At 42.1% G+C, this 26,796-nt stretch overlaps 1 gene segment (V, D, J or C); it reads right to left on the reverse strand.

Annotated features, from left to right (window-relative positions):
- Positions 1-26,796, reverse strand: LOC138608637 (Ig kappa-b4 chain C region-like). The segment is given in 2 exon segments: positions 1-326; positions 26,787-26,796. Coding segments are annotated over 2 exon segments (336 nt in total).

Consider the following 26,796-nt stretch of genomic DNA (forward strand, 5'->3'; position numbering starts at 1 on the left):
TCAGTACTGGGAACACTGGTCTCTCCTCAGAGTCTCTGAGAGAGGAGTCTGGGAGCCCTGGGAGGCCTCACAGGTCACAGAGCCCACCTTCCTCCACTGGTCTGCAGTGAGCCTCAGGGTGCTGCTCCAGCTGTAGCGGCCGTCCTCCAGCACCCCGGGGCTCCTGCTCTGCGCCCCGCTGCTGCTGCTGCTGCCGTCCACCTTCCAGGCCAGACTCCAGTCTGAGGGGAAGCCCTTGTTGGCCAGGCACATGAGCGTGGCCTTCCCCTGCTGCAGCTCCTCATCGGAGGGAGGCAGCACCGTCAGGGTGGGGACGAGTCGTCCCACTGGAGGAGGCAACAGAGAGACAACATGAAGAAAGTAGAAGAAGAAAACTCCACCCTGTTAGATGCAGCCTAAGTCTGCTGGGTCTCCTCCTCAGATTGGATCAACGTGGTCTTCTGTGTTTCACTTCCCTCTCTGAGCTGAGTAACCATGACAACAGACAGGCATCACTGCTGAACCATGAAACAGACAGGTTTCAGTGCTAAAGATAACGTCTCAAGTGGTAAAGTCTTCAGTGTTCAATCATTACACGTTCTGAAAAATACAACGAGCCTTCACCTTCAGCTCGTTCCAAACTCATCAGAGTGTTTTAATTCTCACCATTTCCACAAACATCACTATTTAAACAGGACAAAAGAGACACTTTACTGCTGAGAAACTGTGTCACTGCTAAAATACAGTGTGTAGTAGCTGCAGTGACATTATAATATCCATTGATTGTACTGAGTATGTGAAATGATCCGACTGTGGGAAGAGCAAGTAAGACACATGCAATTGTTACTGATAATACTCTCACTAAATAAATACTTTGTAGATTTCTTGATCTGAAATATAATAATTATCACATATAAACAATGTAACATTTATTTCAGTCTGAGTTTCAAAAAGATCTTTTAATGAGGGAAAAGTTTGTTATCTAACTTTTGAAGAACAATAAAATGATGATCGTATACTAACTGTCATTATGAACATTTGAGTGAAGCTAAAGACTTCTTTCATCAGACACAATGTTATCTGTACAACACTGGAGTAATGCTGACATCAATTATATTAAGATTTAGTTTCAAAGACAAAATGTTTTGTTTTTATTCAATAAACAAGAAAAATGACTGAGTTTGAGTTCATGTAGAAGTCAAAGTTACTTACAGTTAACTTCCAGTCTGGTTCCTCCACCGAACGTGTACCACAGTGATACAAACTCATTGAGCCGCCGTACAAAAACCTCTCACTGTAGAGAGACACGGCTCTCTGACTTTGACACAAACAAACTCACCAAAATGAGTCTCTGTGTGCAACATTTTTACACATTCAATCAAAACTGACAATAATACAATGCTACAAAGTTTAAGACAGCATGTTTTTATTGATCATGTTTTAATGTTGGAACTATTTTGTTTCTGTAGTGTTTAATTTGTTAGAACCAAAGACATTTTTTCTCCATCAATTTGTCCAGAAGCATGAACCTAAAATCAGATTGGATTGGTGTTAAAAGATGTTTAATCAATAATCAGATTCATTGATTGATCCATTATTAAACAGCATCATCAGGGTAATAAAAGTCCCTGTTGGAGTGGGTCAGAGCATTTCCATAGAGAGCCACTTTGCATCAGCAGCACCATGCTCCAGTGCTCTGGGAGAGTTTATAGTCCTGACAGTTGAACACTGGATGACTGACAGCTGTCCTTCATGACAACAGAAGCCACAGAAATCCTCCTCATCAAAAACATGACTTTGACCTCCGTCCTCATCTGGACTCTCCTCTGCTGCTGCTTCACAGGTAAAGTCCAGAGAATCAAACTCCTCTCCTCTATGAACATCCGTCCCTCTGAAATGAAGCCGACAAAACCATGACGCTGCTTTATGTGTTTGTCTCTGTATCCTCAGAGTCCAGAGGCCAGGTCACAGTGACTCAGCCTGCAGCAGTGAGCTCTGCTCTGGGAGGCTCCGTCACCATCACATGTAGGACCAGTCAGGATGTTGCTAGTTCGGGCAGCAGCCACTATTTAAACTGGTACCAACAGAAAGATGAAGGAACTCCTAAACTGCTCATATATGTTGCTAGCTATCGAGAATCAGGGATTCCAGATCGTTTTACAGGCAGTGGATCAAACTCTGACTTCACTCTGACCATCAGTGGAGTCCAGGCTGAAGATGCAGCAGTTTACTACTGTCAGAGTTATCACATCATCAACAGTCAAGCTGTGTTCACACAGTGAAAAAGCGTCGTACAAAAACCTCCCTCAGTCAGACTGAACAGAAACTGAACTGACTGCTGCAGCTGGAAGCTACTGCAGAGACTGATACACTTCATTGAGGACACACACACACACACACACACACACACACACCTACACACACACACACACACACACACACACACACACACACACACATACACACACACACACACACACACACACACACACACACACACAGACGTCTGTCAAGTAGAAAGAACAGCTTTTATCTGTTTGATACAATTATAATCATATTATCTTATCCTGTTCTGTCAGAAAATCAGTGTAGGACGAGACAATTTTGGTCATGACCTTTAACCTTACACCTGTTTAAAGATATTTCAAATACATTTGGCTGAAAGAAAATATGAACATAAATAAATAAAATTCAACAAATTAATCAGAACCTAGAATAGACAGTGGAAAGGCTGTCCGGAGAGCCAGGTCTCCTCTGATCCTGTGAAAAAGGGGCACACAGTTAGAGAGGGAGTGGGGGATACGTAAACCCAAGTCCATAAAAGCTGACACGCACCTAAAATGTTAATGGAGACCAAGAGAAAATAGAGGTCCAGGGCATTGCCTTGGAGTAATTAATATGGTATGATCATAATTTCGACCCAGTTGACCACAACATTACACACAACACAACTTAGATGACAGGGACTATTTTATATCATATATATAGTATACTATTATGAATCTGAGCCTATAAATATGTGGCGTCCCACAAGGATCCATTTCCGTCTAAACAAGACACAGAGAAACTTGTTCATGCTTTTATTTTCAGCAGGCTACATTACTGTAACGGTGTCTTTACAGGTCTGACTAAAGAAATCGATCAGACAGCTGCAGCTCATCCAGAATGCTGCTGCCAGAGTCCTCACCAACACCAGGAAAGTAGAACACATTACACCAGCCCTCAGATCCCTACACTGGCTTCCTGTGTGTCAAAATTTAAAATCCTACTCCTCACATATATAAAGCACTAAATGGTCTCAGGCCCAAATACCTATCAGACCTGCTAGTTCACTACGAGGCCTCCAGACCCCTCAGGTCCTCTGGGACAGGTTTACTCATTGTCCCCAGAATCAGAACCAAGCAGGGTGAGGCAGCTTTAGTTTCTACTCTCCTCGACTGTGGAACAAGCTACCAGAGCACCTGAGGCTTCCTCCATCTGTTAGCTCTTTTAAAACAGTTCTGAAACACTTTTATTCACTGCTGCCTTCACATAAGTTCAATCACTTCTCATGGGCCTGCCAAGGGGTCTATGGTGAGGGCAAACAGAAGGAGGGAGGCCTGACAACCCTTTCTAGTGCCATGCCGAAAAGTTAATGTGAAAACTTAACCATGTTACCAAACTGCCACTAATTAATGGATTAATTTATTTAAAATTCTCTACATGTAAATATGTAAATGTGTAGGATCATTCTGTCAGCTCTGAGGGGGAAACAGCATGATATGTTGATGTCAGCTACAGTTCACTGACTCTGTGTGTTTGCATATGTGTCCTGCCTCTCTGCTCCCAGACGTTAAGAGGCCGCTGTTGATCAGTGGCTGTCCAGGTCTTTCAGAGACACTGACACGCCGGCAGCACAATGATGATGTCACTGATTCTACTTGTGACCACCCTGGGGCTCCTTGTTCAGGGTGAGACTCTCTTCTGAAAACTGTTCTGACATCTACAAACTGTTCCATGTAAAAGGAATGATTCTTCTTCTTCTGTTTAGTTGATGATCATCTTTCTCCAAGCTGGATTTGTCTCAATAACTCTTCTCCTGTTCTTAATGTTTTCCAGGTTCTTCAGGTGATATCATCATGACTCAGTCTCCTGGAACTCAGTCTGTTGTTCCAGGACAGACTGTTTCTATCAGATGTAAAGCCAGTTCAAGCATCAGTAACAACCTTCACTGGTATCTTCTAGAGATGTCAACTCTCGTTCACTTCAGTGACCCAGATCTTCCGATCTCGTTCAGCTAAACGATTCGTTCATAACATTCGTTCACCAGGTCGTTCATGGACATTTCCGGTTTACCCGTAACTCACTGACTCGTTCATGAACCACACGGCTTCCATTGCATTACTGGTCTTCTTGTTCAATCATCACAATATAACAGTTACTTGGCCCAACTATATTAAAAAGAAAATATCATAATATTTATATAAAAATAAACATTCATGTGTCATCTCATCTTGCTGTTGTGTCAGTTTATTTTTGAGCTGTTGTAATACTGTTTCTAGTATTGTACTTTACTTTATTTCTTTATTTCAGACACATAAGTCCATATCTGTACAAAACAGAATACATAAAGTAAAAGACGAAGACTACAACTTCATTGTGCTTTACACAAAGTCGTGGTCGAGGATCAGAATGTCTGACCTGTTCGGACATTTCGTTCGTTCACGTTCGTTCACGTTCGTTCACGAACGAAATGACCCGGTCATTCTTCCCTCCTCGGCGCTCAGACTGTATTTGCTAGTGTGAAGGTTCTCAGTAATCCAGGTCATTGTAATTTTAATATGCGTAATTTTGTTTGTGTTCATCAGTGCTGTAAACATATGTGAACTGCTGTGTGCAAGATATACCCCCGCAGCCTATAAGTTTGTCGTGGTCGAGGATCAGAATGTCTGACCTGTTAGGACATTTCGTTTGTTCACGTTCGTTCACGAACGAAATGACCCGGTCATTCGCCCCTCCTCGGCGCTCAGACTGTATTTGCTAGTGTGAAGGCTCTCAGTAATCCAGGTCATTGTAATTTTAATATGCTTCTAATATGAGAAAATCATCCTTAACAGAGGCAATGGCCTAGACACCACCGATCTCCCAATTACAATGCAGTATTAAATCATCTGCCTAAACAGGTGAGATCGCACTCACACTCAGGATCATGTGAGCCTAATGACCCATCAACACCAAGGGGAGTGGTGGAGTCAGCTAAAACGGGCCATCAGCTGAAATGGGCCAGATAAGGTTGGACCATAATAGCTCTTTAAAATTTAACAATCAATAACAATGACTGATCTTGATTTGTTGCCACAATAAGGTCGCGTTCTGTCTTTATTTTCCGCACACAATTACTATAAAAAATAAAGTACGTCTCTCTACATGCTGGAATGACACGAGCAGGAGCTGTAACCTGTGATCAGTTCATCATAGTTTATAACGCAGCGTGGGGAGAACACAGACGTTTAATAACGTGGACCTGTCTTCAGATCTGTCTGTCTGTCAACAGAGACTGCGGTCTGCTGTGTACTACATATATTTTACACAGAGCTGTAGATGATCGGGCTTCATGATCAAACTTTTATATCTCGTCATCACTTCAGTCCGTGATGACCCGCTCCCTCCCTCCCTCTGTGCAGATGCTCTCTCCCTCTCAGCGCTGCGAGTCTGCATCACCGTTTTTATTATATGTTGTTTTTAAAGTTTAACGGAGGTGAATGAGGCTCCTTATATATTCACAGGGCCTTAGGATGTAATATATTTAATCAGAGTCTGAATCTGTGAATTGACTTGTATGCACAGATGCACCTAATCGGGTCGCTTCGTTCAGTGAACGAGAGCGAGAGAGAGAGAGAGAGAGAGACATTTGGTCAAGCGATACGTTCAGTCACTGTCACTCGTTCATGAACGATGACGGCTCCTGTTGCATTCACTGGTCTACTTGGCCCAACTTGCCCATTACAAAACCTTCTTACATTATAATTTCTAAATAAATGAATAAACATAGTTTAGTTTGTGTTCATCTGTCAGTGGTTTACACATCTGTGAATTGACTTGTATGCACAGATGCACCTAATCGGGTCGCTTTGTTCAGTGAACGAGAGAGAGAGAGAGACAGAGAGAGAGAGAGAGACATTCGGTCAAGCGATACGTTCAGTCGTTCTCCTAACCAATGATGATCATTTGATACATTAGATTTGATACAAACAGCCCTCCTCTAAAAGGCAATTGGCTCGTGCTAACATCAATCAGTCTGGTTTTCTAAAAGAAGAAGTGAGGCACTGGGGAGCCGCGAGCGGAGCCAAGTGAACGAAAGGAACGAATTTGATGCATGAAAGTGAACGGATCATTCCGTTCACTGAAAAGATTCGTTCTTTTTTTATTACTGTCAGCAGCACAACAGCTTCCCGCTCACACAGTGACACAACGTCGTACAAAAACCTCCCTCAGCTTAGAGGAACTGATCTGAGTCAACAGCTGCACAGAGACTGAAAGACAACAACAGAACTAAACAAACCTCATTATAAACATGTTATTCAAACAATTTACACTAATAACACTAACTTTATTAAAACATTTTTATCATTATCAGTTTCATGTAAACTCTTTCAACAAGCAGGTTAATACAGATGATCACATATAATTTCACTTAATAATGTTTTCTAAAGTTTATGCTGACTAGGATTTTCATGATGATGATGATTATACTCATCTTGTTGATGTTGCTGATGAAGATTATTATTAAAATAAAAAAAACGTCCTCTACACTGCCTGTTGGCACCAGTGTCCGATCGCACTTGAAGCTGTTTGTTGGCTCTTACTGACTTTGTTCCCTCCTGTCTTGATCGTTGGTTGTGTTGGATTAACTCTCAGATGTACGTCGCTTTGGACAAAAGCATCTGTTAAATTAAATTGTAACATTGTAACGTTGTAATTGAAACATAATTAGTGTAGGAATTCTTGAGTTATAACCAGAGAGGTGGTTTGTGAGGTCACAGTGACCTTGACCTTTGACCTTTGACCTCCAAAATTTCATTAGTTTATCCTTGACTCCAAGTGAACAGTTGTGCCATATTTGAAGAAATTCCCTCAAGGCGTTTCTGAGAAAATCGTGTTCACAAAAATGGGACAGACGTATGTACAGACGTACGGACTACCTGAAAACATAATGCCTCCAGCCACGGCTGTCGACGGTGTGAAGGCATAACAAGCTTGAAGCGGTTTGAATATCAGTATGCAGAAATGTGTAAAGACGTGTTTAATGAAATGGCTCTGAACCAAGATATTATGACTTTAAAAAAAGACAACTTCAAACAGAGTGCTGAACTTAAAAATGTTTTTACACATTAAATTTAGTATTTGTGCAGAAACTTATGTCCAACATGCCGTCTGGTTCCTCCACCAAAAGTCCACCACTGTGACACAAACTCATCGAGCCGCCGTACAAAAACCTCTCACTGCAGAGACACGGCTCTCTGACTTTGGGAATGTGTTTGTGTCAGTTTGCTCAGTATATATAATATTAGTTACATAACCAAAACATACATAACCCAATCAGAGGATGACACCTCTTGCAAGACTCTGGCGCAAAAGCTTCTTGAATGGGGCTTCCTCATTACAAACATGGCTGCACAAACAGGAGGAGCACAGGGCTCGAGTGAACAACCTCAGGCAAGCACCTCGACGCCAATAATGGATGACACATGTGACAGGCTATGGCAGGGTCAGCCTGTGGAGAAGGGGAGACTGACAGACGTCAGGAACTACTGCGTAGCTTTGCTGATGAAAAGCACGGACTGTGGTAAGGTGGAGGAATGGGTTAATCGAAAATCATTTGGCAGAGGCGTTCTTGTTCAACGATCCTAAACTGGAGTACCGTACAGCTTTACGCTGACAAAGGAACAAGAAGCCTGGTTTGATTGATGCTTTGTCTACGTCAGATCCGTCTACGTTACAGGTCAGGAACAGTCAGCATCTAACAAAGGAAACTTTTTCTTGGGAGACAAAGGAGCGCCGCTGAAAAATCCTGCTACAGCCATCGACGGTCTACTCAACAAGTGCCTACCACTGACTGGAGGTTGAGAGGAAGAGGAGGACAGTGCGGGTGCATCAGGAAAACGTCGGGCCTCAAAAGACTGGGGGGAGTTCTTGGAAGAGTTCCTAATATCTCTGCATGGCGGAATACCCACACAGGAACTGACAAAAGAGGTAGGATTTGAGGAGGGACGTGCTTTCAGTAAAAAATGGAGAGACGTCCAAAGGAAACTGAGGATCGACTTCATTGTCTCTCAGTGTAGGAGAAGACAGCCCATTGAAAATAGGATCCAGAACGAATTGCAAAAGACCTGCAGAAGCAGGGGCGAGGATATTTTGCTTACAGGGAATGTGAATCAAGTTTGTGAGATTGGAGGATCTCACTGTCACCCTTTAGTCTAATCTTGACATTGGAGTTATTGTACTTGAGAAGAATGCTGTCTCCCCGGCCTCAGGTTACTTAGGGATAGACTATAAGGGGAGCCAGTGGGAACAAGAAATATAGACAGGTGTGATGAGGTCGTTTAATGAACTGAAATCATGAGTCATACAACAGCCCTCTGGACCACTTATAATAATATAATTATAATAAAGTTACAACAAGTGTGTGTATGATGAGCTTCACCTCAGCTTGAGGTAAATGGGCCTAACATTTTAGCACACATAATTAAGACATGATGAAATAGAAATATCTGAAAACTTTCATATTCAAACTTTTATAAGACAGAAATGCTGCAACTTTTCTGAGTAACACAAAGTGAAGATTATCTTGTACGCTAATGATATCCAGTTATACATCCCAAAATCAATTTTGGTCTCATCAATTTTCTGAGCAGAACCTTTGAATCAGGTGTGTTAGAGTATAGAGAGAAACCTGAAAAGAGCAGGAAAGTAGCTCTCCAGGAGCAGGATTGGACACCCCTGGACTAGATTATATACCAAATATGACCAATTTTAATGGTAACAAACAAACATGCAAAACAGAGAGAGACAGCTCAACACAGTGCAGACTGAGAGCAGCAGCAGGGTGAAACCAGAAGCAGAGTCCCTGTTGGAGTCGGTCAGAGCATTTCCATAGAGAGCCACTTTGCATCAGCAGCACCATGCTCCAGTGCTCTGGGAGAGTTTATAGTCCTGACAGTTGAACACTGGATGACTGACAGCTGTCCTTCATGACAACAGAAGCCACAGAAATCCTCCTCATCAAAAACATGACTTTGACCTCCGTCCTCATCTGGACTCTCCTCTGCTGCTGCTTCACAGGTAAAGTCCAGAGAATCAAACTCCTCTCCTCTATGAACATCCGTCCCTCTGAAATGAAGCCGACAAAACCATGACGCTGCTTTATGTGTTTGTCTCTGTATCCTCAGAGTCCAGAGGCAAGGTCACAGTGACTCAGCCTGCAGCAGTGAGCTCTGCTGTGGGAGGCTCCGTCACCATCACATGTAGGACCAGTCAGAATGTTTATAGTTCGGGCAGCACCCACTATTTAGCCTGGTACCAACAGAAAAATGGAGGAACTCCTAAACGGCTCATTTACTTTGCTAGCACTCGAGCATCAGGGATTCCAGATCGTTTTACAGGCAGTGGATCAAACTCTGACTTCACTCTGACCATCAGTGGAGTCCAGGCTGAAGATGCAGCAGTTTACTACTGTCAGAGTATTCACGTCATCAACAGTCAGTGGGTGTTCACACAGTGAAAAAGCGTCGTACAAAAACCTCCCTCAGTCAGACTGAACAGAAACTGAACTGACTGCTGCAGCTGGAAGCTACTGCAGAGACTGATACACTTCATTGAGGACACACACACACACACACACACACACACACACACACACACAGAAGTTTGTCAAGTAGAAAGAACAGCTTTTATCTATTTGATACAATTATAATCACATTATCTTATCCTGTTCTGTCAGAAAATCAGTGTCGGACGAGAAAATGTTGGTCATGACCTTTGACCTTACACCTGTTTAAAGATATTTCAACTACATTTGGCTGAAAGAAAATATGAACATAAATAAATAAAATTCAACAAATTAATCAGAACCTAGAATAGACAGTGGAAAGGCTGTCCGGAGAGCCAGGTCTCCTCTGATCCTGTGAAAAAGGGGCACACAGTTAGAGAGGGAGTGGGGGATACGTAAACCCAAGTCCATAAAAGCTGACACGCACCTAAAATGTTAATGGAGACCAAGAGAAAATAGAGGTCCAGGGCATTGCCTTGGAGTAATTAATATGGTATGATCATAATTTCGACCCAGTTGACCACAACATTACACACAACACAACTTAGATGACAGGGACTATTTTATATCATATATATAGTATACTATTATGAATCTGAGCCTATAAATATGTGGCGTCCCACAAGGATCCATTTCCGTCTAAACAAGACACAGAGAAACTTGTTCATGCTTTTATTTTCAGCAGGCTACATTACTGTAACGGTGTCTTTACAGGTCTGACTAAAGAAATCGATCAGACAGCTGCAGCTCATCCAGAATGCTGCTGCCAGAGTCCTCACCAACACCAGGAAAGTAGAACACATTACACCAGCCCTCAGATCCCTACACTGGCTTCCTGTGTGTCAGAATTTAATATCCTACTCCTCACATATATAAAGCACTAAATGGTCCGGGCCCAAATATCTATTAGACCTGCTAGTTCACTACGAGGCCTCCAGACCCCTCAGGTCCTCTGGGACAGGTTTACTCATTGTCCCCAGAATCAGAACCAAGCAGGGTGAGGCAGCTTTAGTTTCTACTCTCCTCGACTGTGGAACAAGCTACCAGAGCACCTGAGGCTTCCTCCATCTGTTAGCTCTTTTAAAACAGGTCTGAAACACTTTTATTCACTGCTGCCTTCACATAAGTTCAATCACTTCTGATCTACGTTCGCTTAATTCTTTTAATTTAATTGATATTTAATTACTTTTAACTGCTCTTTTATCAGAACCTTCAGATTTGTCTGAAAATAGCAGAACATCATCTGCGTATGGACAGATTTTATGCTGCATGAGACCCTCCTCTATACCTGTTACTAATGGATCACTTCTTATGGGCCTGCCAAGGGGTCTATGGTGAGGGCAAAAAGAAGGAAGGAGGCCTGACAACCCTGTCTAGTGCCACGCTCCACATTGAACGTGAAAACTTAACCATGTTGCCAAACTGTCCACTAATTAATCAATTCATTTATTTCAAATTCTCTACATGTAAATATGTAAATGTGTAGGATCATTCTGTCAGCTCTGAGGGGGAAACAGCATGATATGTTGATGTCAGCTACAGTTCACTGACTCTGTGTGTTTGCATATGTGTCCTGCCTCTCTGCTCCCAGACGTTAAGAGGCCGCTGTTGATCAGTGGCTGTCCAGGTCTTTCAGAGACACTGACACGCCGGCAGCACAATGATGATGTCACTGATTCTACTTGTGACCACCCTGGGGCTCCTTGTTCAGGGTGAGACTCTCTTCTGAAAACTGTTCTGACATCTACAAACTGTTTATGTTAAAGGAATGATTCTTCTTCTTCTGTTTGGTTGATGATCATCTTTCTCCAAGCTGGATTTGTCTCAATAACTCTTCTCCTGTTTTTCATGTTTTCCAGGTTCTTCAGGTGATATCATCCTGACTCAGTCTCCTGGAGCTCAGTCTGTTCCAGGACAGACTGTTTCTATCAGGTGTAAAGTCAGTTCAAGTGTCAGTAACTACCTTCACTGGTATCTTCAGAAACCTGGAGAATCTCCCAAACTCTTGATTTATTATGCTACATCTCGTCAGTCTGGAGTTTCAGATCGTTTCAGTGGGAGTGGATCTGGGACTGACTTCACTTTAACCATCAGAGGAGTCCAGACTGAAGATGCAGGAGATTATTACTGTCATCAATGTGGTTACAGCTGGCCGTGCACACAGTGATACAACGTCGTACAAAAACCTCCCTCAGCTTAGAGGAACTGATCTGAGTCAACAGCTGCACAGAGACTGAAAGACAACAACAGAACTAAACAAACCTCATTATAAACATGTCATTCAAACAATTTACACTAATAACACTAACTTTATTAAAACATTTTTATCATCATCAGTTTTATGTAAACTCTTTCAACAAGCAGGTTAATACAGATGATCATATATAATTTCACTTAATAATGTTTTCTAAAGTTTATGCTGACTAGGATTTTCATGATGATGATGACTATACTCAACTTGTTGATGTTGCTGATGAAGATTATTAATAAAGGAAAAAAAAACGTCCTCTACACTGCCTGTTGGCACCAGTGTCCGATCGCACTTGAAGCTGTTTGTTGGCTCTTACTGACTTTGTTCCCTCCTGTCTTGATCGTTGCTTGTGTTGGATTAACTCTCAGATGTACGTCGCTTTGGACAAAAGCATCTGTTAAATGAAATTGTAACATTGTAACGTTGTAATTGAAACATAATTAGTGTATGAATTCTTGAGTTATAACCGGAGAGGTGGTTTGTGAGGTCACATTGACCTGGACCTTTGACCTTTGACCTCCAAAATCTCATTAGTTATACTAAGTTTACAGTTTACTTATGTCCAACATGCCGTCTGGTTCTTCCACCAAAAGTCCACCACAGTGACACAAACTCATCGAGCCGCCGTACAAAAAACTCTCACTGCAGAAACACGGCTCTCTGACTTTGGGAATGTGTTTGTATCAGTTTGCTCAGTATATATAATATTAGTTACATAACCAAAACATACATAACCCAATCAGGGGTCCCTGTTGGAGTCAGTCAGAGCATTTCCATAGAGAGCCACTTTGCATCAGCAGCACCATGCTCCAGTGCTCTGGGAGAGTTTATAGTCCTGACAGTTGAACACTGGATGACTGACAGCTGTCCTTCATGACAACAGAAGCCACAGAAATCCTCCTCATCAAAAACATGACTTTGACCTCCGTCCTCATCTGGACTCTCCTCTGCTGCTGCTTCACAGGTAAAGTCCAGAGAATCAAACTCCTCTCCTCTATGAACATCCGTCCCTCTGAAATGAAGCCGACAAAACCATGACGCTGCTTTATGTGTTTGTCTCTGTATCCTCAGAGTCCAGAGGCCAGGTCACAGTGACTCAGCCTGCAGCAGTGAGCTCTGCTGTGGGAGGCTCCGTCACCATCACATGTAGGACCAGTCAGAATGTTTATAGTTCGGGCAGCAGCCACCTTTTATCCTGGTACCAACAGAAAGATGGAGAATCTCCGAAACTGCTCATATATGTTGCCAGCACTCGAGAATCAGGGATTCCAGATCGTTTTACAGGCAGTGGATCAAACTCTGACTTCACTCTGACCATCAGTGGAGTCCAGGCTGAAGATGCAGCAGTTTACTACTGTCAGAGTCTTCACCTCATCAACAGTCAGCTTGTGTTCACGCAGTGAAAAAGCGTCGTACAAAAACCTCCCACAGTCAGACTGAACAGAAACTGAACTGACTGCTGCAGCTGGAAGCTACTGCAGAGACTGATACACTTCACTGAGGACACACACACACACACACACAAACACACACACACACACACACACACACACACACACACACACACACTTTCATTAAGCAGAATGAACCCTCCAACAGTTGCTTTACCTACTCACCAACATGTATTCAAAGTTTCGTAATAAAATTTTCTTGTCTTATAATTATAATCATATCATCAGGGACGCTGCACTTTGTTGGTTTCTTTCTTACCTTTTAGAACGAACCTTTGCGGTCACCACAGGTAATTATCCCTCCTCTACCACTAACATTACCTGTGGCGTACCGCAAGGTTCAGTGTTAGGTCCATTTTTTATTCTCGATTTTCTTGCTTCCACTCGGCCAAATAATCCAGCGACACACAGAAATACCTTCCACTGAGACCTGGGGACTCTAGAAGCCGAGCTGCTGTCAAAGACTGTCTCAGTGACATCAACTGTTGGATGGCTGAAAACTTTCTTCAACTTCATAACTCAAGAACAGAAATAAGACTGATCAATACACATAACTCCACCCATCATATTGAGAGTGGCCTTGGTGCCTTATCTGCCAACGTGAAGCCGACTGCCAGAAATCTTGGTGTAATATTTGACCTTGACCTGACATTTAAAACCTACATAAAGAAAGTCGTACCATCCTACTTCCACCAATTACGTACCATCTCCAGAACCAAACTAATACTTCCCTCCAAAAAGTAATTCAGTCACTCTTCTTCTCCAGATTGGACGACTGTAACTCCCTCCTCTCCAGAATCAACCACAAATCACTCTCTCGCCTCCAACTAGTCCAGAATGCAGCAGCTCGGCTTCTTACTGGTTTTAACAGACGGCATCACATGATCCCAGTCCTGGCTTCACGACATTGGCTTCCTGTTAGTTTTAGACTTGATTTAAGAATTTACTGAAACCTTTTATAGCACATATGGGTCTGGCTCCAAGCTACAATTTTTGAAACCCCATGAGCCAGCCCACAGCCTTAGATCCTCAGGTGGGGGCCTTCAGGTCGTTCCAAAGTCGCGGCTTAAAACCAAAGTGATCGTGCTTCTGCCATCACAGCACAATGACTTTGGAACGGACGACAAGCGGAGATAAGACAGAATCAGTGACATCTTTTAAACCGCTTTTTCAAACTCACTTTTACGGACTTGCTGTTATGTGATGTCGTTTTCTTATTTGCTTACAGTTCACTGACTCTGTGTGTTTGCATATGTGTCCTGCCTCTCTGCTCCCAGACGTTAAGAGGCTGCTGTTGATCAGTGGCTGTCCAGGTCTTTCAGAGACACTGACACGCCGGCAGCACAATGATGATGTCACTGATTCTACTTGTGACCACCCTGGGGCTCCTTGTTCAGGGTGAGACTCTCTTCTGAAAACTGTTCTGAGATCTTGTTCAAACTGTTCCATGTTAAAGGAATGATTCTTCTTCTTCTGTGTGGTTGATGATCATCTTTCTCCAAGCTGGATTTGTCTCAATAACTCTTCTCCTGTTTTTCATGTTTTCCAGGTTCTTCAGGTGATATCATCCTGACTCAGTCTCCTGGAGCTCATCCTGTTGTTCCAGGACAGACTGTTTCTATCAGGTGTAAAGCCAGTTCAAGCGTCAGTAGCTGGCTCCACTGGTATCTTCAGAAACCTGGAGAATCTCCCAAACTCTTGATTCATAGTGCTACAACTCGTCAGTCTGGAGTTTCAGATCGTTTCAGTGGGAGTGGATCTGGAACTGACTTCACTTTAACCATAAGAGGAGTCCAGACTGAAGACGCAGGAGATTATTACTGTCAGCAGGGTAACAGCTGGCCGCTCACACAGTGATACAACGTCGTACAAAAACCTCCCTCAGCTTAGAGGAACTGATCTGAGTCAACAGCTGCACAGAGACTGAAAGACAACAACAGAACTAAACAAACCTCATTATAAACATGTCATTCAAACAATTTACACTAATAACACTAACTTTATTAGAACATTTGTATCATCGTCAGTTTTATGTAAACTCTTTCAACAAGCAGGTTAATACAGATGATCATATATAATTTCACTTAATAATGTTTTCTAAAGTTTATGCCGACTAGGATTTTCATGATGATGATGACTATACTCGTCTTGTTGATGTTGCTGATGAAGATTATTAATAAAAGAAAAAAAAACGTCCTATACACTGCCTGTTGACACCAGTGTCCGATCGCACTTGAAGCTGTTTGTTGGCTCTTACTGACTTCGTTCCCTCCTGTCTTGATCGTTGGTTGTGTTGGATTAACTTTCAGATGTACGTCGCTTTGGGAAAAAACATCTGTTAAATTAAATTATAACATTGTAACGTTGTAACTAATACATAATTAGTGTAGGAATTCTTGAGTTATAACCAGAGACGTGGTTTGTGAGATTACAGTGACCTTGACCTTTGATCTTTGACCACCAAAATCTCATCGGTTTATCCTTGACTGCAAGTGAACAGTTGTGCACAATTTTCCCTCAAGGCGTTCCTAAGATATAGCATTGACAAGAATAGAATGGACCTGAGGTCACAGTGACATTGACCTTTAACCTTTGACCACCAACATCTAATCAGATAACTCTTCCGTCTAAGACGACGTTTGTGCCAAATTTGAAGAAATTCCCTCAAGGTGTTTCTGAGAAATCCTGTTCACAAAAATGGGACAGACGTATGTACGGACAACACGAAAACATAATGCCTCCGGCCACAGCTGTCGACGGTGTGAAGGCATAACAAGCTTGAAGCGGTTTGAATATCAGTATGCAGAAATGTGTGAAGACGTGTTTAATGAAATGGCTCTGAGCCAAGATATTATGACTTTAAAAAAAGACAACTTCAAACAGAGTGATGAACTTAAAAATACCTTTACACATTAAATTTAGTGTTTGTGCAGAAACTTATGTCCAACATGCCGTCTGGTTCCTCCAGACTCATTGAGCCGCCGTACAAAAAACTCTCACTGCAGAGACACGGCTCTGTGACTTTGAGAATGTGTTTGTGTCAGTTTACTCAGTATATATAATATAAGTTACATAACCAAAACATACATAACCCAATCAGGGGTCCCTGTTGGAGTCGGTCAGAGCATTTCCATAGAGAGCCACTTTGCATCAGCAGCACCATGCTCCAGTGCTCTGGGAGAGTTTATAGTCCTGACAGTTGAACACTGGATGACTGACAGCTGTCCTTCATGTCAACAGAAGCCACAGAAATCCTCCTCATCAAAAACATGACTTTGACCTCCGTCCTCATCTGGACTCTCCTCTGCTGCTGCTTCACAGGTAAAGTCCAGAGAATCAAACTCCTCTCCTCTATGAACATCCGTCCCTCTGAAATGAAGCCGACAAAACCATGACGCTGCTTTATGTGTTTGTCTCTGTATCCTCAGAGTCCAGAGGCCAGGTCACAGTGACTCAGCCTGCAGCAGTGAGCTCTGCTGTGGGAGGCTCCGTCACCATCACATGTAAGACCAGTCAGAATGTTTATAGTTCGGGCAGCAGCCACTATTTAAACTGGTACCAACAGAAAGATGGAGGAATTCCTAAACTCCTTATTAAGTATGCTAACCAGCGAGGATCAAGGATTCCAGGTCGTTTTACAGGCAGTGGATCAAACTCTGACTTCACTCTGACCATCAGTGGAGTCCAGGCTGAAGATGCAGCAGTTTACTACTGTCAGAGTTATCACTACATCAACAGTCAGGTTGTGTTCACACAGTGAAAAAGCGTCGTACAAAAACCTCCCTCGGTGTCACACACACACACACACACACACACACACACACACACACACACAAATTAACCAATGAAAATATGCTCTTTTATAAACCATAAAAGCAACACATACACAATATAGACACAATATAATATTCTAAAAGTATTAAACTAAACAACTCTTAACTGGTACCTGCCTTTGAAAAGTTCCTCAGGGTCCTCTGTGTCTCACTGGAGTGACTCCTAAAGGTTAAAGGTCCTCATGTCAAAGGCACTGTTACCTTCACTTCTGAGTCGCCACATGTAACTTTGATGTGATTCTCAATTCAAGGGGAGCCAGTGGGAACAAGAAATCTAGACAGGTGTGATGAGGTCGTTTAATGAACTGAAATCATGAGTCATACAACAGCCCTCTGGACCACTGGTTAGTATTATGGTGAGGCTAAAGAAAGTTACAACAAGTGTGTGTATGATGAGCTTCACCTCAGCTTGAGGTAAATGGGCCTAAGTTTAAAAATGAATCTCAACAGGACAAAACAGAAGTGAATCAAACATGTCCCCTTCTGCTCAAGAGTCAATGCCTGGTCAGAAGTCACACAAACATTTTTGTACACATAATTAAGACATGATGAAACAGAAACATCTGAAAACTTTCATATTTAAACTTTTATAAAACAGAAAAGTTTCAGCATTTCTTCTCAGAGTAACACAAAGTGAAGATTCTCTTGTACGCTGATGATATCCACTTATACATCCCAAAACCCCTGATCTATTGTTCAAGTCCATAATGTCACCAGGAATTAAAACCTATTCTCTCTCCTTTATATTATGAAGTGACATTTTTAAATAAATAAAGCTGTCATGGGGAAATTCACATAGAGATAAAAGCCTTTTAAAAAAAGAATATTTTAAGAAGAGATTTGAAAGCAGAGACAGATTTGGCAAACCGTATTTCAGCAGGTAGGTCATTCCAGAGTTTGGGAGCTCGGACTGCAGAAGCCCGATTGCCCTTAGTCTTTGATCGTGCTCTGGGTAGAACCATGAAACACATATGAGCTGATCTGAGGGGGCGTCCAGGCTCATAGGAGGTTAGTAACTCAATGATGTACTTAGGGGCCTGGTCATGTGCAGCTTTCAAAGTCAGTAGTAAAATCAATATGGAAATGGACAGGAAGCCAATGCAGGGAGGCCAGGATCAGAGTTTTATGATCATGTTTTTTTTAACCAATGATCAGTCTAGCTGCAGGATTTTGGACCAATTGAAGGCGGTGAACGGAGGTCTGAGATAATCCAGTATAAAGAGCATTACAGAAGTCCAAATGGGACAAAACAAAAGCCTGACTAACCCTGTGTATGTCATTAAAGGAGAAAAAGGATTTAATTTCAGAGATGAGCTTGAGCTGGAAAAAAAACATGCCTTAACAACCATCTCTACCTGAATACCAAAACAGTTCAGAATCAATAACAACACCTAAATTCCTTGCAGTTGGCGTAACGTTTTGTGACATTGGTCAGAGATTGCCAATTATGATGTTTGAAGAATTGGGTGTGGCAAACACGATCATTTCTGCTTTGTCGTCATTTAGTTTAAGGAAGTTTTGGGATGTCCAGTAATTGATGTAAGAAAGGCAGGTGGTAAGTTGATTTAGACTGTTGTGATAAGTGGAATGCAAAGGTACATATAGCTGGGTGTCATCTGCATAACTGAGGTATTGTACATTATGGTTACTGGTGATTTGACCCAGAGGAAGCATATAAACATATATAATTTATATTTGACTTACACATGCTTTCTAAAGTTTTGTGAGATTATTTTCTATCAACATTGGTTGAACCTAAAGACTAAATTTAGATGCAATTATTGTAACTTCAGTAAAAAGTTAAGAAATGAGATTCTGATATTTTCTTGAAGCTTGTTGAGAGTCTTCTTCTTTATGTATAAATAAATTCAAACTCATTCCAAGTCTGACTTCACAACATTAACTAGTTATTGTCTGTGAAGGTTCTCAGTCATCCAGGTCATGTTAATTATAAGCTTAATGCAAAAGGCAACTGGACTTGGTTGAAGCCTTCAAACAAGTCCGAGTCCATGCTGATGATATCCTGCTTTATTTTTCTAATACATTTTCTGACCTGTTTGAATTTATTCAAAGAATTCATTATTTCTTCTTACAAGTGAAGGACTTACAACATCTGAAGCATCAACAGCAGACTTCAGTGATGTGACTCGTTGGTTTTCTGTTGCTATGCTTTTATCATTATGAGTAGATTATATACCAAATATGACCAATTGTAATGGTAACAGACATTTACACACGGCATTTCCATAGAGAGCCACTTTGCATCAGCAGCACCATGCTCCAGTGCTCTGGGAGAGTTTATAGTCCTGACAGTTGAACACTGGATGACTGACAGCTGTCCTTCATGACAACAGAAGCCACAGAAATCCTCCTCATCAAAAACATGACTTTGTCCTCCGTCCTCATCTGGACTCTCCTCTGCTGCTGCTTCACAGGTAAAGTCCAGAGAATCAAACTCCTCTCCTCTATGAACATCCGTCCCTCTGAAATGAAGCCGACAAAACCATGACGCTGCCTTATGTGTTTGTCTCTGTATCCTCAGAGTCCAGAGGCCAGGTCACAGTGACTCAGCCTGCAGCAGTGAGCTCTGCTCTGGGAGGCTCCGTCACCATCACATGTAGGACCAGTCAGGATGTTTATTATAATAACGTACACCACCATTTATCCTGGTTCCAACAGAAAGATGGAGGAACTCCTAAACTGCTCATACATCGTGCCAACACTCGAGTATCAGGGATTCCAGATCGTTTTACAGGCAGCGGATCAAACTCTGACTTCACTCTGACCATCAGTGGAGTCCAGACTGAAGATGCAGCAGTTTACTACTGTCAGAGTCAACACTATATCAACAGTCAGCATGTGTTCACACAGTAAAAAAAGGCCATACAAAAACCTCCCTCAGTCAGACTGAACAGAAACTGAACTGACTGCTGCAGCTGGAAGCTACTGCAGAGACTGGTACACTTCACTGAAGCAGCTCAGACATGTTCAAAGCACAAAAACATCCAACAGATTCCGATCCACTGAATTTAATCCACAAACCACTGCTGAATGAGCAAAGCGAGTAGAGAACAATCTTATATTTTGATCACTTTATGGAATATCTCTGTAAACAGAGATATACATCCAGAAAGTGTGGGGGAGGTACTAGATTTTCTTCTTTTATTCTGAGTAAAATGTTACAATTTCATTTAGCAGACGCTTTTGTCAGAAGCGACGTACATCTGAGAGTTAAAACAACACGAGCAACGATCAAGACAGGTGGGAACAAAGTCAGTAAGTGGTAACAAAGTGGTTATAAATGATACTGCTGTTCTCCTTAAGGTCCTTAAGAACGGGGATGAACGAGGCAGATCCAACAGTCTACCCACAATGGTTCAAAGAAAACAGAGGGTGTCTTTGTGCTGTGCTTTGTGACCATCACCTGTGTGCTACCCAGCGTTTAGGAAGTCTCATGTTGTTCTCATACACACTGGATTCTGGGAACGCCTGTGGTTTCTCAGTTGAAGCCTGAAGTCCTCTGGCTCTTTGGGATGGTGTCCCTTCCATTGTTTCCACTGCCTTGCCATGTCGGATCCTCCTGATAGAGTACTTGGTCCAATGAAACTACATCAGACTTTTGTTGCATGAAGGAAAACAGTCCTTATGAAGAGCAAAGAAGGAGGAATGTGAACCCAAAACCTTTAAACTCAGAAACTGTAATAATATTACATAATTGTGAAAAAAGATGAAATTCTAGTATTTTTCTTCATTAACATACATATGTATAACTTGTTTTTCTTTTTATGGCTCTTAAAACCTGCATGGTTTGGATAAACAATGTGAACAACAGAGGACCCAGGACGGAGCCTTGGGGCACTCCATAGTTTATACTGATTGTAGCTGATCAGTGTGGAGACATCATCGTCTCTGCCTGGCAGATCATGAATTAAGAAATGTAACACAGTGGCAAAGGGTGAAACATATATCTGCAGACTTTATAGACGTTATATGATAACTTAGATGATGAACTCTGATGACCTTTTGCACTGTAGATTGTGTAAGGTTAGTAGTGTATTGTTTATGTCTGTATTGCACATGAAGGTTAATTTCTTTAGTTTTTTTGATTGTAAGTGAAAACACAATCAGATCGATCAAATGGCTTTGATAATAATAATGGAAGTCAAACATATGGCAACAGATATATTAGCACAAGGTTTCTATGGTCAAGAAATTTGATATACAGTATAAGCATCTAATCCAAATGGATATACTCACACAATTATTCATATTAAAGCCCCTGGAAACTCAGCTTGAAATAGCAAAAATGCATATATGATATCAGTTGTGAGTGTGTCATAAAGCATCCACAAAGATCTGAGTGAAAATAAACATTCAGAACCACTAGAAAATCTTCTTGAAAAACAGCTCGTTTGGCTGTGCAGACAATTTCTCAGGACTGCGTAGGCGTGGCAGCTCCCGTGTTGATTGACACCTGCCGGGGTCCGCCTGTACGAGTTCTCATGGCAACTGTCAACACAACAATGGCGCATGGGAAAGCAGTGTTTCCTCTAGGATTTTTTTCAGCAGCAGGGTAGAGGGTGTTGTACCACCCAGGTATGCGCTCATGTGCACATCATATCAAAACTATTTCTGTCAGGTGATTAAAAAAAGGCTTTGTAATCAATTGATTTCAATTAATCTCATATATCAATGATTTCTGTGAGAAGCACATCACATGTAGACTTAGCCTCTTTCTACATGGTTATTTCTTACTTCCACACTTTCATTGTTCTCTCTTCTTCACCTCATTAAGTTTTAACTCACAAATGACTTTAATCTGATCACTTTGCTTCAGTCCCCCAACACACCTGCACCTGTGCTCTCTGCACCGCTACTGGCCCTGCTCAACCCCCCCACCCTCGCTTCTGTCTGTCTCTCTGTCTGCTGTGTTGACTGTCTACATCAGCAGTCTGTTTAATTAAGTCACAAAAGTTACATATTTTCTCTTTCGCAATTCAGTTCTCACAAAACTTGAGTCACGTGTGCACCAGGGACGTTATTAATGACGTAGCGATCTAAACGATCTATCGTTACCAAATGACATCTCCTTTTGTAAGCTTTATAAAGCGCAACAATCAATGAGTTTACAGTAGGGACGTACGGAGTAGACAGACAATATCTCCTCATTTCAGTACAATATTGTGCAGCTTGCTGGAGGGAGATCGCCAGGGAGCTGAAAGTTTGATACTGAGCGCACAGCTGATATGGGCACGTGGATTGTTTACACTGCGTATTAGAACTGCGTATGTATGCCGATGTCAGCGATGCGGAGCGGACCCTCTTTTCCCGTTAGAAGTAAACTGGTTCCGCGGTTGTTTATGTGGTTGCCAAGACTTCACGAGTTCACTGTTTCAGTGCTCTTCCTCAATGAGGAGAGGATGGATGATCGTTGATTTGCAGCGGAAATCTCCAAAGAGTCGTTCAATTACAACTTCTGAAGCAGCAGCTGCAACAATTCATTAAATGTATGTGGCGGAAACACTGCTGCTTCTCCGAGTCCGCCGCATTTAGAAAATAAAAGAATGACACGTTATCATCTCAGATGGTGGATGTGCACCCGGGGACGGCACACACAGGCATGGTGGGGAAAAAAGGCGATCGTTAGGTAGGTAACTGCAACAGGTATGTGCAGAGATGTTCAAGGTATATGGACACGAGTTAGCTCAGACTCAGAGAGGAAGATTGATCGCGAGCCCAGAAGTGTTATTGCACCTGTGAGGGCGGGGCAACTGCTGTTGATTAGTTTTCAGGATTGGTTCGAGAAAATGTATGATGACATAAATATCTTCACTGACCACGCCCAATTTTACCCCAGCATCAGGGAAGTTAACAAAGTAAGAATGGCAATAACTCCAGTTTGGATTAAAAGTCATTTCTAAAACATTTAACATGCTTACAAGTATGTACATAAGACTTTAAATTGCATAGAGAGAAGGATTTTGTGGATTTGGGTTTCCAGGGGCTTTAAATCTTATGAAAGTGTATGAACATTGTTTTGGTGTGTAATTTTACTAATGTCCAACATTTTCTTGCCTGGTGTTCATTAGCGATGCTTTATCACAGCTGCTCTTTGGTGTCTCTACAGACACACAAGTTTAATCTGTTTAGGGTGAATGTGGGTAACACAAGTTATTTTTGGTGGCTGAAAATCAGTACATAAAATAAATGTGGGTACATACGGCAATTTAAATTTTATGATGATATATCTGTTCATTAGCCTAAATAGTAGCTTCAAATAGAAAACTGTGTCATCTACATGAAGGTTTATTTCTTGTGTTTCTTAGCCATCATGCATACATTTGAACACTGACATGTTTTAATCCATTCTCAGTCAGAGCATTTCCATAGAGAGCCACTTTGCATCAGCAGCACCATGCTCCAGTGCTCTGGGAGAGTTTATAGTCCTGACAGTTGAACACTGGATGACTGACAGCTGTCCTTCATGACAACAGAAGCCACAGAAATCCTCCTCATCAAAAACATGACTTTGACCTCCGTCCTCATCTGGACTCTCCTCTGCTGCTGCTTCACAGGTAAAGTCCAGAGAATCAAACTCCTCTCCTCTATGAACATCCGTCCCTCTGAAATGAAGCCGACAAAACCATGACGCTGCTTTATGTGTTTGTCTCTGTATCCTCAGAGTCCAGAGGCCAGGTCACAGTGACTCAGCCTGCAGCAGTGAGCTCTGCTGTGGGAGGCTCCGTCAGGATCACATGTAGGACCAGTCAGGATGTTGCTAGTACTAGTTTTTTTCACTGGTACCAACAGAAAGATGGAGGAACTCCTAAACTGCTCATTTACGAGACTAGCAGTCGAGCATCAGGGATTCCAGGTCGTTTTACAGGCAGTGGATCAAACTCTGACTTCACTCTGACCATCAGTGGAGTCCAGGCTGAAGATGCAGCAGTTTACTACTGTCAGAGTCTTCACAGTGGACCTGTGTTCACACAGTGAAAAAGCGTCGTACAAAAACCTCCCTCAGTCAGACTGAACAGAAACTGAACTGACTGCTGCAGCTGGAAGCTACTGCAGAGACTGATACACTTCACTGAGGACACACACACACAAACACACACACACACACACACACACACACACACACACTTTCATTAAGCAGAATGAACCTTACAACAGTTGCTTTACCTACTCACCAACATGTATTCAAAGTTTCGTAATAAAACTTTCTATATATCTTATAATTATAATCATATCATCAGGGACGCTGCACTTTGTTGGTTTCTTTCTTACCTTTTAGAACGAACCTTTGCGGTCACCACAGGTAATTATCCCTCCTCTACCACTAACATTACCTGTGGCGTACCGCAAGGTTCAGTGTTAGGTCCGATTTTATTCTCGATTTACTTGCTTCCACTCGGCCAAATAATCCAGCGACACACAGATATACCTTCCACTGAGACCTGGGGACTCTAGAAGCCGAGCTGCTGTCAAAGACTGTCTCAGTGACATCAACTGTTGGATGGTTGAAAACTTTCTTCAACTTAATAACTCAAGAACAGAAATAAGACTGATCAATCCACATAACTCCACCCATCATATCGAGAGTGGCCTTGGTGCCTTATCTGCCAACGTGAAGCCGACTGCCAGAAATCTTGGTGTAATATTTGACCTTGACCTGACATTTGAAACCCACATAAAGAAAGTCGTACCATCCTGCTTCCACCAATTACGTACCATCTCCAGAACCAAACTAATACTTTCTCAACCGGACCTCTAAGAAGTAATTCAGTCACTCATCTTCTCCAGATTGGACGACTGTAACTCCCTCCTCTCAAGAATCAACCACAAATCACTCTCTCGCCTCCAACTAGTCCAGAATGCAGCAGCTCGGCTTCTTACTGGTTTTAACAGACGGCATCACATGATCCCAGTCCTGGCTTCACTACATTGGCTTCCTGTTACTTTTAGAATTGATTTAAGAATTTACTGATCACTGTTATAGCACATATGGGTCTGGCTCCAAGCTACAATTTTTGACACCCCATGAGCCAGCCCACAGCCTTAGATCCTCAGGTGGGGGCCTTCAGGTCGCTCCAAAGTCGTGGCTTAAAACAAAAGTGATCGTGCTTCTGCCATCACAGCGCCTTGACTTTGGAACGGACGACAAGCGGAGATAAGACAGAATCAGTGACATCTTTTAAACCGCTTCTTCAAACTCACTTTTACAGACTTGCTGTTATGTGATGTCGTCTTCTTATTTGCTTACAGTTCACTGACTCTGTGTGTTTGCATATGTGTCCTGCCTCTCTGCTCCCAGACGTTAAGAGGCCGCTGTTGATCAGTGGCTGTCCAGGTCTTTCAGAGACACTGACACGCCAGCAGCACAATGATGATGTCCCTGATTCTACTTGTGACCACCCTGGGGCTCCTTGTTCAGGGTGAGACTCTCTTCTGAAAACTTTGCTTCAGGATGAAGCCAGGTTCACCTCAATGATGTTCTGCTGTGATGAAAGAACAATGGAACGAGCAGCATCTACTGTCTTACATCTATTCTCCATGTTAAAGAAAGTTCACTTCTTTGTTCAAATGTTAATCATCTCTCTCCAAGCTGGATTTGTCTCAATAACTCTTCTCCTGTTCTTAATGTTTTCCAGGTTCTTCAGGTGATATCATCCTGACTCAGTCTCCTGTAACTCAGTCTGTTGTTCCAGGACAGACTGTTTCTATCAGATGTAAAGCCAGTACAGGCATCAGTAACTACGTTCAGTGGTATCTTCAGAAACCTGGAGAATCTCCCAAATTCTTCATTTATGATGCGACAACTTGTCAGCCTGGAGTTTCAGATCGTTTCAGTGGGAGTGGATCTGGAACTGACTTCACTTTAACCATCAGAGGAGTCCAGACTGAAGATGCAGGAGATTATTACTGTCAGCAGCGTCAGAGCTGGCCGCTCACACAGTGAAAAAGCGTCGTACAAAAACCTCCCTCAGCGTAGAGGAACTGATCTGAGTCAACAGCTGCACAGAGACTGAAACTGTAGAGGTTAAATTAAAGTACAGTTTATGGTATATCACAGTAACACTATTATCATGTATTAGGTTTGAATTTTGAGTAAATATACTTTAAGGATCATTTTTGGTTCAGTTTTCAGTAAATAAAAAAGATTGCTCAAATTCATGACTCCAACACTTTAATTTTGTCCAAGTGAAACATAATCAATGAAACGATTTCATCTCTTAACAACTTGCTCACTTAAACACGTCTTTAATCAAATCTTTACACACAAAAACATAAAAACAATAAAGTTCAGTGTTTGATGCTTTGTAATAGAAATTTGCATCATCATGACAAAGTGTGCGTGACACTGCAAAAGAATGCTCCACATAAAGATGTTTTATCCCATTTCAAAACAAGGGTCTGTAGAAATCTGATATTAAGAATGGTTGTTATTATTACGGCCTCACCTGCCTCCAT

The sequence above is a fragment of the Semicossyphus pulcher genome, unplaced genomic scaffold (assembly GCF_022749685.1).
Source record: "Semicossyphus pulcher isolate SPU_LCO1_2020_fin unplaced genomic scaffold, fSemPul1.0.p SCAF_5, whole genome shotgun sequence".
Taxonomy (NCBI): Eukaryota; Metazoa; Chordata; class Actinopteri; order Labriformes; family Labridae; genus Semicossyphus; species Semicossyphus pulcher.